A 12,903-nucleotide genomic window follows, 5' to 3' on the forward strand; every position below is an offset into this window, starting at 1 on the left:
ATTCTTCACAACACGATCTCCGGAACGGTCTTGATTATTCTCTTCTGTCTACTGTTAAAGCTGGCAGCAGCCTCAGGGATCAAGCTCGCCTTAGTACTTTGTCTGCTCCCCATTCTGGTTTGTGGTTACGGGCATTTCCAAACCCCAAAGTTGGCCTGTATGACCAGAGAGGAGTTTACAACAACGTCAAAAATCTGGTTAGGTTTGCCCTTTTTTCATCACAAAGCTGTAATCTTCGATGTGTCTTAGACAAATATCTCGACCATTTATTAGGCTGCGGAAGACGATCATTGCGCACCAAAAAAGGCACAATGCCTTACGAGACGTGCTATTTCAATATCTAATCTCTGATAACAGTGATTGCAAAGTAGAACAGGGCTGCAGTTCGAATAATTACAAGAAGCCAGGTGACCTATTTCATCCTGACTTCTTGGATGGCCGTTCAGCTTTCTTTGACATTGCAGTTCGTAACTCGTTACTTCCCTGGTTCATTGCTATTGCCGCCACTCACCCTGGGCAAGCAGCAGATGCAGGGGAAAGAGAGAGGAATCTCCAACATGATGATGTTTCGCAGGCTGGATCACAATTTTTTCCACTGGCTTTGGAAACTCTTGGATTGTGGTCTCCTCAAAGTTTGGAGACTTTGAAAGTTATTGCCAAGAGAGCTGCTTACCACCGCAACATTACTACCAGCCAGTCTGTGTGCCAGCTACACGAACAGTTGTCTGTGTGTCTGTGGAAATTTAACGCTCGTTTAGTTTTAGATCGTTTATGTTTAGATTGTGATGACTTAACTGGCTTGTCTTTTGTTTAGTGGTCTAGACATCTATGTATAGTTGTACTTGAAGAAATAATATATGATTCTCTAAAAAAGTATATATATAATATATATATCATCTAGACAGTAGACTCATTTAGTAGGGATCTGTTAAGTTGGTAGTTCTGTTCGTATGACTCCTAGCTTGCAATGATCAGATCAGTTATGTTTTGTGAACATAAATAAGTAATTGTTCTTATGACGTCACTATAGGAGTGTACTATGTTTTCTAAGCGCGCAAAAAGACGACTACGCCCCCACAACGCTTCATAACCGGGCAATGCCTACATACTGAGAACTGCCGTACCCTGTGAATAGCAAAGGAGACCATTGTGCAGATACCATTAATATCCTTATATGTGATTCGGTGTATACTTTCTTATTTTGGCATCAGTTACTCCTCGTGGACTTCCATATCTGTGTCTTGGTAATTGCAATCAGTTTTGTTTGCTGAAATGCTGGCGCAAAGAGAAGCAATGGACGTCACTGATATGCCAACAGCTGGTGGTCCAGAACCAACCTCTCAATTCTACAGTATCTACTCCTTTCGATGCTATCACTGATTTCACTGACATGAATATGAGCCAAATCCTAGCTCGTATGGCATCAGAGAGCAAGCCAGCACCACCAATCATCAAGGGTTTTAGTGATTTCGTCAATGAATACAAACAATGCCTTTATTACTTACAAGATTCACTTTTTAAGAAGTATTTGTTATATAGTAACTTTCTAATCTGGAGGGGCTACCCCCGGAGCTTCATGTCTATATAGGCTTTTGCTCGCGCACGAAGACATAAAGGCAAACTTGAGTACAAGGTACTGCTAACCGAAATGAGAAGACTAGTTTTCATTTGTAGCATTTACAACAAAATGCTTTACGTATACAATGCATCTGTTCCATTCCGTGCCATGCTCTGCTTGTAATTTAGCAGTCACATGGCTAAGTGACTACTAGCAAGTAGACGTAGTCGTGGTAAAGTAAGTGGTGCGGTATGCTCGTCGGCTGCTGCTGCGGTAGCTGGTCCTATGTTTACCATTCAACATGGATTAAAAAGAGGTTGAATGAAACGTATTAATATGGCACTGCTTACCTATATTTTGTGCACCGTTTCCAACCAAAAGGTCCACAGGATGTTCTGTACCTACTCTGGTAGGCAGACTGTGCATAGTACGTGTAGGATTGGGACCTAGAAGCTTTTGCGTAGCAGTTTTCTAAAAAGAGTAATGAATTGAGGTTAAAACTTGCGGTCAGAGTCCTATAGACAGGACCAGGTAGACTAGTAGGTATCAGTACGAACCATTGCAGCAGGACGACTGGTCTTGAGTAGATCCACCGCAACTGCTCCCACCACACCCCGGAGCTGGATTGTTACACAAACGATTTCTGATTTGGATGCTGCGACCGCAAGAGGCCTGACAAGGTGACCACGACGACCAACTTCCCCAACCGCCTGTGACTGTGCAATTGAAAAGAGAGTTTAACTAGTGACAAGTATATAGCAACTGGCTGAGTAGTAAACGTACTAGGACAACATCTTTCGTTGCACGACTCCGTCAATTCTGAAAATCCGTCGCACGATTTTCCGCTACATGACGGTGCCGGATTGCTGCATGCTCTCTGTCTTTTGCGTACTCCTTGGGCGCATGTCGCTGAGCACACAGACCAGGCGTTCCAAGCGCTCCAGACGCCAGCAACTATAACCGACGACCAAAATCTAGTGTAATTGTAAATGTTACACACACGTGCGTGCACACACACACACACGCATACACACACACACACACACACACACACACACACACACACACACACACACACACACACACACACACACACACACACACAAACAAACAAACACACACACACACACACACACCACCACCACCACCACCACCACCACCACCACCACAGCACCACACCCACACACATGCAACAGTTTGCTTCTACTAAAGTATGAGGTGCTCAATGATATATTTCAGTGTTACCTGGACAGCAAACTTCATTGCATCTCTCGTTTTGCCTGCTATTTCCTGGGCAATTTATGCCTCCGAACTGAGGTCTCGGGTTAGTACAGGCTCGATTTCGAAAACGGGTACCGCCCTTACAAGTTACTGAACAAGCCGACCAAAGCGCCCAGCTACTCCAGCCACCATTGACTACACAAAACACTCAAAGAAACAAAACAAGAAAGAGCAATTATCAACTCACTAGGGCATCTTGGTGGGAAGCATTCACGTCGTTCGATGTTGCTACCTGGACATTCCATTCCTTCACACTGTGGACGAGGATTCGAGCACGCTCGTTGTCTGTTTTTCAACCCTCTCAAACAATCAGAAACTAGACAGGTCAAGTCGCAATTTGTCCAAGAGGTCCATTCGGACCATCCGCCGTGAACAGCACAGCATTGTGTGCTACAATTGCTTGTCTCGAAGTCAGACCCGACGCAGTAGAGACCATTGTTCCAAGGCCTCGGATTATCACAGCGTCTGTATCTCGTTCTTTGGCCTCCGCCGCAAGTCTTAGTGCATTGTGTATAGCTACTCCATTCTCCCCAACCACCGTTCACTAGAAAACAGATTGAAATTGTCAACTAAAAGATTGATCTGTTGTATGCGCTTAATTGATTTACCTGGACACAAGAGACCACCACAAGGTCTCTTGTCGATGTCATGTCCGGGACAAGTCCGTCCGTCATTTTCAGGTGGCGGTGAATCGCATATTCTTCGCCTCTGCTGATTTGATCCTTGGCATTTGTCTTGACTGCAAAAAGGCGTCCACTCACTCCAAGTACTCCACTTACCGTCCACTGTACAGAAAACATGTGTAACGACTGTTCCAGCGCTACCTGAAATAGTCTTCTTAATATTGGTATTTCGTTCGACATGATTGATATGATTAAGTTAATAACCAATAAGATGAAACTCTATTGATTATCTTACCCGAGATTTGGGATATGTTATCAGCGAGACCCGTAAACGAGCAGGTAGGTGAGGGACTAGGTGGCTGGCATTGTCATAGCATCAGATTCTGCTAGAGGGCGCAAGCCTCCCCAAATTTTATAGGTATGTCAAGCAATAGCGCCATGTTTTCCTCAGGCTGCTAAACAATGAGATGAATTTTTGTAAATCACACTGTCCTGGCAACAACAGAAGTTCATACTGTGGAAGAAAAAGTAAAGAGATGGGCGTGACTTTGCGCTGTGATTGCTCAGCCCCTAAACTTGATGACCACGCTAAGCGGGTGGGTGGCACAGGCAGTATTGTCAGACTTGCTACAGTCGTCGTTTGACCAAAGAATTTCATGTTTCTCTATTTCTTCAACTCGCCTTCATTCGTAACCGCTTTCTCAATGTGTATAAACCGTCACTATAGTTGGTCCTAAAACTTGTTATAACACAGAACCCCTAACGTCAGAATTGTGATGTTGCATACCTGGACATGGAAATTTGTTACACGTTGTGTACTGATTGTTCTCTCCAGGACATCGTTGCCCTCCAAAATCAGGTCTTGGATTTGTACAGCTCCTCACTCTCAATGTTTGGCCACCACCGCATGAATGAGAGCAAAGCTGCCAAGTCGACCACGCAGCCCAACCTCCATTTACTATAGAAGCAACTCCAATTAGATTTTCTCGAGAACAGTGAGCGAGACATTCGTGAGTACTGACAGGGACAACTTTGGCTATTGCAATCGCGACGATCGACATCGAATCCGGAGCAGGTTCGTCCTCCGTGTTGAGGCGTCGGGTTTGAACAAGAACGCCTCCTGTTTCGTTGCCCTCCAGGACGACACGAACGAGAACAAGGACTCCACGTTTGCCAATACGACCACTCACCGTTCACTAGTGATAGAAAGAGCAACCTTAGGTTAATGATACAGTCACGTCGTATTCATTTGCAGTCAGACAGGAAATTGGGTGACATGGCCTTCTTGTCTCACACGGTTTTACGCTTATGATTCACATCCCAATTTAATTCCATTTCTTCTAACATACCTGGACATGCTTGTGCATTGCAGAGCGATGACTGGTGTGCAAATGCAGAGCAACTTTTTCCTCCATACTGAGGCCTTGGATTGTTGCAAATTCGTATCCTAGTCTTCAGTCCCCCCGTGCAGCTTCGTGTACATGGTGACCACAGATTCCAGGAACTCCAACCGCCATTAACTAAATTCAATTGAAAGAAGAGTGTTAATAGTGAATAGATTAAACTTGAGAAAATTTTCGTTGCAACTGCCTATTAAATTAGCGATAATATACAATAACAATAAAGGGCAAACTCTAGCATATAGACTACGAATTCGTGGACATAATGTGCAATAGCAAGAGGTACTCGACTACCGCGGTACCAGATTCTTGTCTGAAATCACCAGGCAGTTGGCAAATAGCTTCCAACGTGTTTTTTCTTTTTTTGCAATGGCAAACAGCGTGAACAGGCTATTTTCCAAACTTTATATATACGTTTGTATAATGTCTCGTTTCCGTATACCAGCACCCACCGGAACCCGCTTGCAACAACCTCACAGATTCTAAAGACGATACTATAGCATGCAGAAATTACAGTGAACCAGTCTGCGCATATGCATGTGGGTGCAAACATGGGTATATCCATGCAGCAGGTTCATTAGTAATCGACAATATACTCAGCGGTTTTGCTTAGTGCGAGAGAAAAGTCGTTTTTACCGGCACATTCAATTCTGTTGCACGGCTTTTTGTCGTTGTTGTGGCCACTGCAGGTACGGCCGCTGCACTCCGGTGGTGGATTGTCACACTTCCTCGTGCGCGAACGCGTTCCGAAAGGACGACCACAAGATTTACTGCATCTCGACCAGGAACTCCAATCACTCCATTCGCCGTTCACTATAGTATATATGATGACAGTCACATTTCATCATAAATGCAGAAGATGAAAAGGAGCAGCACCTGGGCAGCATTCGTTGTTGCATATCTCCAGTTTCCTGCTCTGTCCCACACACGAACGTCCTGCATCATTAGGAGGTGGATTATTACATTCTCTATATCTCCAACGAAAGCCACCGCCACAAGTCTCTGAACAGCCAGTCAGGCTCCAATCACTCCACTGGCCATCAACTACATGCACATAACAAATTTAAATGTCCACACATACAGTATTGAAATAATTCTAGGAACATAAGTGCTATACCGGGACACAGAATTTGGTCACTGCATGACCGGATCTCTTTCAGATCAGGACAAGCATTGTCGGGTGACAAGCATTCCTGCTGCTTTCTGCGAACTTGGACTCCTCCACTGCATGTTCGAGTACAGGCAGACCACTGACTCCACGTGACGAATTCCACTGTATCACAGCATACAGGCAGACAGTTATATAAGTAAGTAAAATGTGAAAGTCGTGAACAAGTTACCTGACTCGTCTATGGTCATTTGAAGATGGCGTCGCGACCGTCCAGCTTCATTCTTGGCAACGCACGTATAATCTCCAACGTCCGCTTTCGTAAAGTCTACTACGTTCATCTCACCATCCAGGACTTCGAACTTTACCTTTTTGCTTCCTAGCCTCCACTCGACTTCCGGTAAAGGAAAGCCTGAAGCTACACACGGAATTGTCAGAGTCGATCCAATAGGAATGGCTATGTCTGCGATGTTGTGTGGCAAGGGTTCAATGTGCGGAGGAACTGAGAAAGAAGAAATAGGATAAATGATGTGCACAAACGAGCACACACTTTATTTCTCTAACCTGCGACGACAACATGAACGTTTACTGTTACCGATCCAAGATAGTTGCTGGCCTTGCACTTATAATCACCGCCGTCATCAACTTGCAACGAGCTTATAAAAAGAGTTTCATTGGTAGCTAAGAGAGAATTCTTGCCCTGCTTCTTAACCTTTGACCACTTGACCTCGGGTACCGGAACCGCCAACACATTGCATTCGAGAGACAATGGCTGGCCTTCCACACCTCGCACTTCCAAATGCTTATTGGAAGCTTTCGGTGGGACTGTAAAGTAGAAGTGCACTCAGTTTGTTAATGCCTCTCTTGACTCATTGATTTGTTCTCTTACTTTCAACTACAAGTTCGAATTTGAATTCTTTCTGTCCATATGTGTTGACGGCTTTGCAACTGTAAGATCCCTCGTCTGTCTCCTCTAGCTTTTTAATATCTAAAGACCCACTTAGGTCAAGAGAAATGCGCTCGGACCGCGCTATTCGTCTGCGATCAAAAAACCAGACAAAGCCAGGAACTGGGTAACCGCGAATGGGACAGGCCAAAGTGAGAGCAGATCCCAATACTCCTCGCACTGATTTTCTTGTCGGACCGTCTTTGACATCAAAATACGGAGGACCTGACAAAACGTGTCAACCTTAGAATGTTACGTACAGTCTTGCATGCACAGAATGTTGAAAAACCTTCTACAATGACACTGAATGATTGACTGTCGGATCCCAGCGCGTTGGTTGCAGTGCATGTGTAGTTGCCCTCGTCACTGTTAGAGACAGTCTCAAAGAAGAGAGAACCGGACGTGGTCACAGAGATTCGTCCTCGACCGATTTCTGACAGTGGCATGGAATTTATGGACCAACCGTAACTTGGAGGAGGAAATCCTGTAGCAGTACAAGCAATGAGCAGTTCCTCTCCTTCAGCCGCTGTAACTGCGTTAAATCCGTAATCAAGAATAGTCGGTGGCTCTGAAATGCAAAAGATTCCAGTTCGGTGTGGTCAAATGCAACACTATTTTTACCCAAGACGCTCAGAAGGTAATCTGCGCTGTAGCCGGTCGTCGTTTCTCCCACTGAACACGAGTACAATCCTCGAAGAAAGTAGTCGGCTGCTTTAATTATCAGAGTTCCGTTTTGTAATACAGAGAACGTTTCTGATTGCTCTGGAATTATCATAGCTCCGCTCCACCAGGTAACATCGTTAGTTTGTGTCAACCCATCAGGTGGCTGGCAATCGAAGTAGGCGGGTTTCCCTACCCGTACCTTCACAGATCTCACAGCTGCCAAACCTAAATCGAGAGGAAAGAAATCTCTATAACGTCACGGTCAGACGAAGTAGCCGGAAGAAGCAAGCGTGCAGACGAAGTTGCCGAAGAAGCAAGCGTACAGACTGGCAGAGTAACATAGATATGAGTGACCTTGTATGTAAATACAGACAAGCCAACAAACAGAGACAGACAGTACAAGCCCATACCATTGCTCTTGCCAAATTAAGTCCATTGGTCATAAAATATCAAGTAAACTGCTTACTTTTAACAATAAGTTGTGTTGTTTTAGTAGTATTTCCAAATGAATTGGACACCACACACAAATAGATTCCGGAATCCGAAGTTGTTGTCCGTAGAATAGTCAAGGTACCATTGTCCGTCACCTCGTGGCGTGAGCTCTTCCCCAACTTGTTTCCTTCCTTATTCAACCATTTTATAACTAACGGACGGCCAAACGCCTGACAAGGTAGATTAACTTCCTCGCCAACACTGACCGACACAATCTCAGAAGACGCTGCAACAACTGGCTCTCCTACACACGTGCAATTGCAAAACTTTAGTCGTTTTCGTTCGTTCGACGTCTATTTGATCAACACTAGAGTTTTAGGAATAATTGACAATTAACCTTGAACTGTGACGCTAAATGTGATCTCTGCATATCCTTTTGAGTTCTCTACCTTGCAATGATATTCTCCTTCGTGCTGAACTGTTGCATTAGAAATGGTAACTACTCGTCTATTGCTCTCATTGCTAGCTTGATATTCGAGCGTAGTGGGGAAACGCCAGCCGTATGTATTGAAGTTGTCGGGGCTGCTCGTTGCGCAAATCAGTTGCAACTCTTGTGCTGCAGCTACTGTAATGATGAAAGACTGCAGAAAAGCCCTCGGAGCACCTGAAAGAGTAAGACACAACCAGCCATCACAATCGTATGCGCCATCCTAAGCACTCCGGTTATATTGTGCTGCTGGTTTCTAATTATTGGCCAATGACAATACTATGTGTACACCTGGGATTGCTTAAAATGAGACGGTGATGATGAAGAGACAGAGAAGCATTGTAGCGTGTGCATGCATGATAGCATCTAATGATACAGTGTACCGTTTCCCAACACATAAAGCGTCGACAATTTTGATGCATTCTTGCATATTTCAACAGTCACAGTCTGTACTTATATTATAGTTGCCCTCCTGTTAAACACTGCCTGCTGTCCAGCTGTCGTCACTACTACGTACAGTAAGGTCTGTCTGTCTTTCCGGTTGTCACTAGTCCAACAGTCCAGGCTGTGCCATGGATAGTCAATGTAGGTCTGCACGGTATGCTGGTCTATAGCTGTCCGCATGTTATTGTGAAATGGCAGTATTATGATTTAGGGCATTTACCTAAGTCCACAGGTCTGATCTCGTAGCGAGTAATTTGCTCTGCTGTGGGAGACGATCCAATGATGTCGAGATGAAACGGTGAAACTGGAACTCGAACACGTGTTTTAGTATGTAGAGAGCGTATAGTAGCTGTCATATCATAGATGCAGTTCTTGCAGTCAAGACTGACTTGATATCTCTCAAAAACGATGTCTGATGTTGTGATCACATAATAAAGTGTTCCTATGACATCAATTTCCAAACAAATATACATTATTAACTTTACATTTTAGACTACGCAACAATCCAGTTAACCTTTTACAGGACTAAAAGATGTGGTTGCTTTGAAGCAGACATCATCAAGCTCCTCACAAAATCTTGGCGACTGCAACTGACGTTCACTTCTCACAGTCACAATGGCACTCGAACTAGTCACGATGTGTATTAAGTAAAGACCAGGAGACAAATCTTGAGATATTGATCCAGCATAGCCGTATTTCAAGTTAATGGCGGAAAGGAATGCAAGAGTCTCTCCGTCTTGCGTTTGCACTGCAACTGAATCCAGTCTACCGTCTGACGTCAGAAGTAACGAATCATATTGATTGTTCAGTCGGAGTTCGACTGTACTGTTGCCCATTGGCAAATCTTCGGTGTGCAGTAGATGAGACTGAACTTTGGAGGTGATTGTGCGTAGCAATTTGCTGAGCATGTGCATTTCTGACTTGGTTAAGCGCAGAAGAGAATTGAAGTTGGAATGGTTTAAGTTGTGCGACCAGTAGGTTTCTCTTACAGACTGCTCGAGTGTGTCTAGTACAATGACCGTCAACTGCACTCCTACGTCAGACAGATGAGTCAAGACTTGAGAAGAAGCCCGTCTGCTCCACTCTAGATTTCCAGCTGTAAAGACGAACAGTGTAGCAGGAGTGTGACCGCGGATAGCGTTTGCGACTTCCAAGACAGCAGACACAACGGCTTCTCTACAGAGTAACCTCGTGTTCGCGTAGTTTTGCAGATCAAGATTGTAAGAGAGCTCTACTGATGATGTGGTCGTGAAAAACCGACGCGCACCTAGAAACGTACTTCATGTTAGAAACTGGGAATCAAGAACGTAAATGGTTTGATGAGGCCAGTGGTACTGTGCATCTACGTGGCACAAGAGCCATGCAATGAGTAATGTGCCAAAGGAGCCTATATGCTGGACAAGGAGCACATGATTACTCTCTATTGTTTGGCCACTGCACTAGGGTAGGAAATCATCTAACCATCTGACCTTGACGAGAAACTAGTGCTAGAGCATATCTCGAAAAATTTGACATATTTCCTTGGAGCGCTGTCTTCAACTCCTGTTCTAGTTGTTGCGCGAGACGATGAGTCATTCCTGATCCCACGTCAACAATGAATCCAACTGATTGGTACTGTTGGTTCGATGATGATGTTCTTGGGAATTGGAGAGTGAGCAAGTAGAGTGCATTCAAGTACAGCACCTTGCCTATCATCTCGATCAGTGTATTGAACTATACTTCTGTTGGCAATGGCCAGTTCCACTAGACCGCACTTGAAATACAAGATAACAGCATTAACTGTCAATCTGAAAGCCTTTGCTTACAACAACAGAACTAAACAATGAGGTTGGCAATTGCTGATAAACACACCTAGGGTGCTAATTGTTTCATCAAGTCAATTAGATATATAGATATGAGAAGTGTTGTTAATTAATTAATCCTTATCTCCGTAGTGCTACAAACGTCCCCATATAATTATAATATATAGGTACTGCAATGTATGTCAATTATTCAAATATTACAATTTACTAATACTATGATGAATCATTCACCAACCTTCAAAGATTGATGGATTAGTAAGCACAGCTGGGCAATGTGTTTGTGCACTTGCATCAATGCCATGAGGTGACATTTCCCCAATCCTTGCTAACTCCCACGCTTGTGGTTAGATCAGGTGCACACTTCGGATATAGAGCAGTTTCTTATGAAGAGTGCACTTCAGACTCCAATAACCACAACAGTACGTCCATTCATCCACCCACACAGCACAAACACTTATTGCACTATCCAGTCACCCATGCACCTGTTCACACAGTCTACACACACCACCATTTCACTCACACGCTTACATGAACGTAGGTACACGTACCCACACTACATTAGCAACTGCAGTACTCCATCCTGCTCACAAACACTCTTTAGTGCTCATCCTCCCACTCGACAATGCACTCCTACTAAGGCCGCCATCTGACGTACTGCTCCAGATACCACACACGTGCGCGCGCACACGCACACGCACACACACACACACACACACACACACACACACACACACACACACACACACATCTGTAGAGTAAGTTGTTCAACATAGTAGTTCCATCCGCTAGACTTGTTGCAATCAATGCGTCAGAACATCCTCATACACCTTAAGCCTAGAGAAATTTTTGGGTGTTTAGTTTGATATTTGTTAACCTAGGTTTCATTTAATAGAATAAGTAAGTGCATATACGATCCAATATAAGACAGAGATCAGTCCAGCTGCAGTTTTACTGTTTTGTGAATTAAAGCGAACTATATATAGCTATTACGTACACAGCAATCAACGGACCAGTCCCCTTTCAATCTATATCTGTGTCTGCTTGATGACGGACAGGTTTGCATCGAGATTTCTGTATTGAAACGCATCACGGACAATCTGTGAAGAAAACTCTGATGCATCGCCTGTTGCTCGGCCCAGTTCATTGTGACGCTAGAGGATGTCTCTGTCTTTTCCACCAACATTGCAGCAAATCTCTTGGACAAATGAGTTTGTGAGACGACCACCATGCAGTACAGGAGTACACAATTGGTGTAAAAGGCTCGTTCAACTTGACACTCATTTTTCCTTCTTTTGTTCTTGTCGTTTGAGAGAACAATTTGCGTTGAAAACGCGGGCATCAGAGTAAATGTTCTGAACGGTGTTCCCAAAAATCAATTTGTGTTCTTGTACGATATTTCAAGCTTTTCAGGCAACGGTTATTGCAATTGCAAGGGGTTAGTGTTTACGTGCATGCTTGCGGTGTTAATTAACGCACGCAAGTACACGAACAAATTTTGTTGCACGTACAAGGTGTAGAGTGTACACCTAGCCTAGCGCCTGTTATCTTGCGTGTGACTATCACTTTGCATCTGCACCTTATTGGGCATACCACGCCTACTGCATGACACCCTTGCACCCTTGTGCACGACCACTACTCGCAGTGGTTTTGGTAGTAATCTCTACGAACATCTAGCGACTGTGTAAGCTAAAACACTCGACGCAAACTTGCAGCAATGCCATATGTGGCACGATCTAATGTACCACGCGTTCTGGAGTCACAGTGATTCCCATGTGATCGACTCCCATATTTTGCGTGATTTTCGTATAGATGTATGACGATTTGCGACAGCACGCGTTCTGGAGTCACAGTGATTCCAACGTGACTCTCGTATGTTTCGCTTGATCTCCATAGGTGCATGTCAAATCACTGTTTAAACGCATAGAACTGTTGGTCATGTGAATTAAGCTATTTCTGATGTACCGTGGTATTACAATAATTAAATAATTAGAAGGTCTTTCAATGATTGATATGCTCATTTTGTCGTTCTGGCCAGCAGTCTTCCATTGTCGTTACACTCTCTGCACAGATTCATCGCAAGATAAAGTGCACGTGCCAAGGGCCGGCAACACAAAGGCGTTCTCAAACTATTGGTGCCTGCTCGCCGGCGTTTTATGAAC

General features: G+C 44.2%; 1 protein-coding gene across 1 annotated transcript; it reads right to left on the reverse strand.

Moving 5' to 3' along the window:
• Positions 1–1,499: 1,499 nt before the first annotated feature.
• Positions 1,500–10,637, reverse strand: LOC134198369 (hemicentin-1-like). Its single transcript, XM_062667749.1, has 23 exons — positions 10,412–10,637; positions 9,457–10,209; positions 9,173–9,384; positions 8,409–8,721; positions 8,046–8,315; positions 7,538–7,804; positions 7,206–7,484; positions 6,860–7,141; positions 6,535–6,795; positions 6,203–6,472; positions 5,980–6,135; positions 5,739–5,906; positions 5,499–5,675; positions 4,812–4,982; positions 4,485–4,658; positions 4,250–4,420; positions 3,448–3,624; positions 3,027–3,383; positions 2,804–2,974; positions 2,342–2,512; positions 2,116–2,274; positions 1,909–2,029; positions 1,500–1,841 (listed from the first exon to the last, which is right to left on the reverse strand). The coding sequence occupies exons 1-23, from the start codon at positions 10,635–10,637 to the stop codon at positions 1,769–1,771; spliced, it is 5,379 nt and encodes a 1,792-aa protein (XP_062523733.1). The 3' UTR covers positions 1,500–1,768.
• Between the last annotated feature and the right edge of the window lie 2,266 nt (positions 10,638–12,903).

The sequence above is a fragment of the Corticium candelabrum genome, chromosome 1 (assembly GCF_963422355.1).
Source record: "Corticium candelabrum chromosome 1, ooCorCand1.1, whole genome shotgun sequence".
Taxonomy (NCBI): domain Eukaryota; kingdom Metazoa; phylum Porifera; class Homoscleromorpha; order Homosclerophorida; family Plakinidae; genus Corticium; species Corticium candelabrum.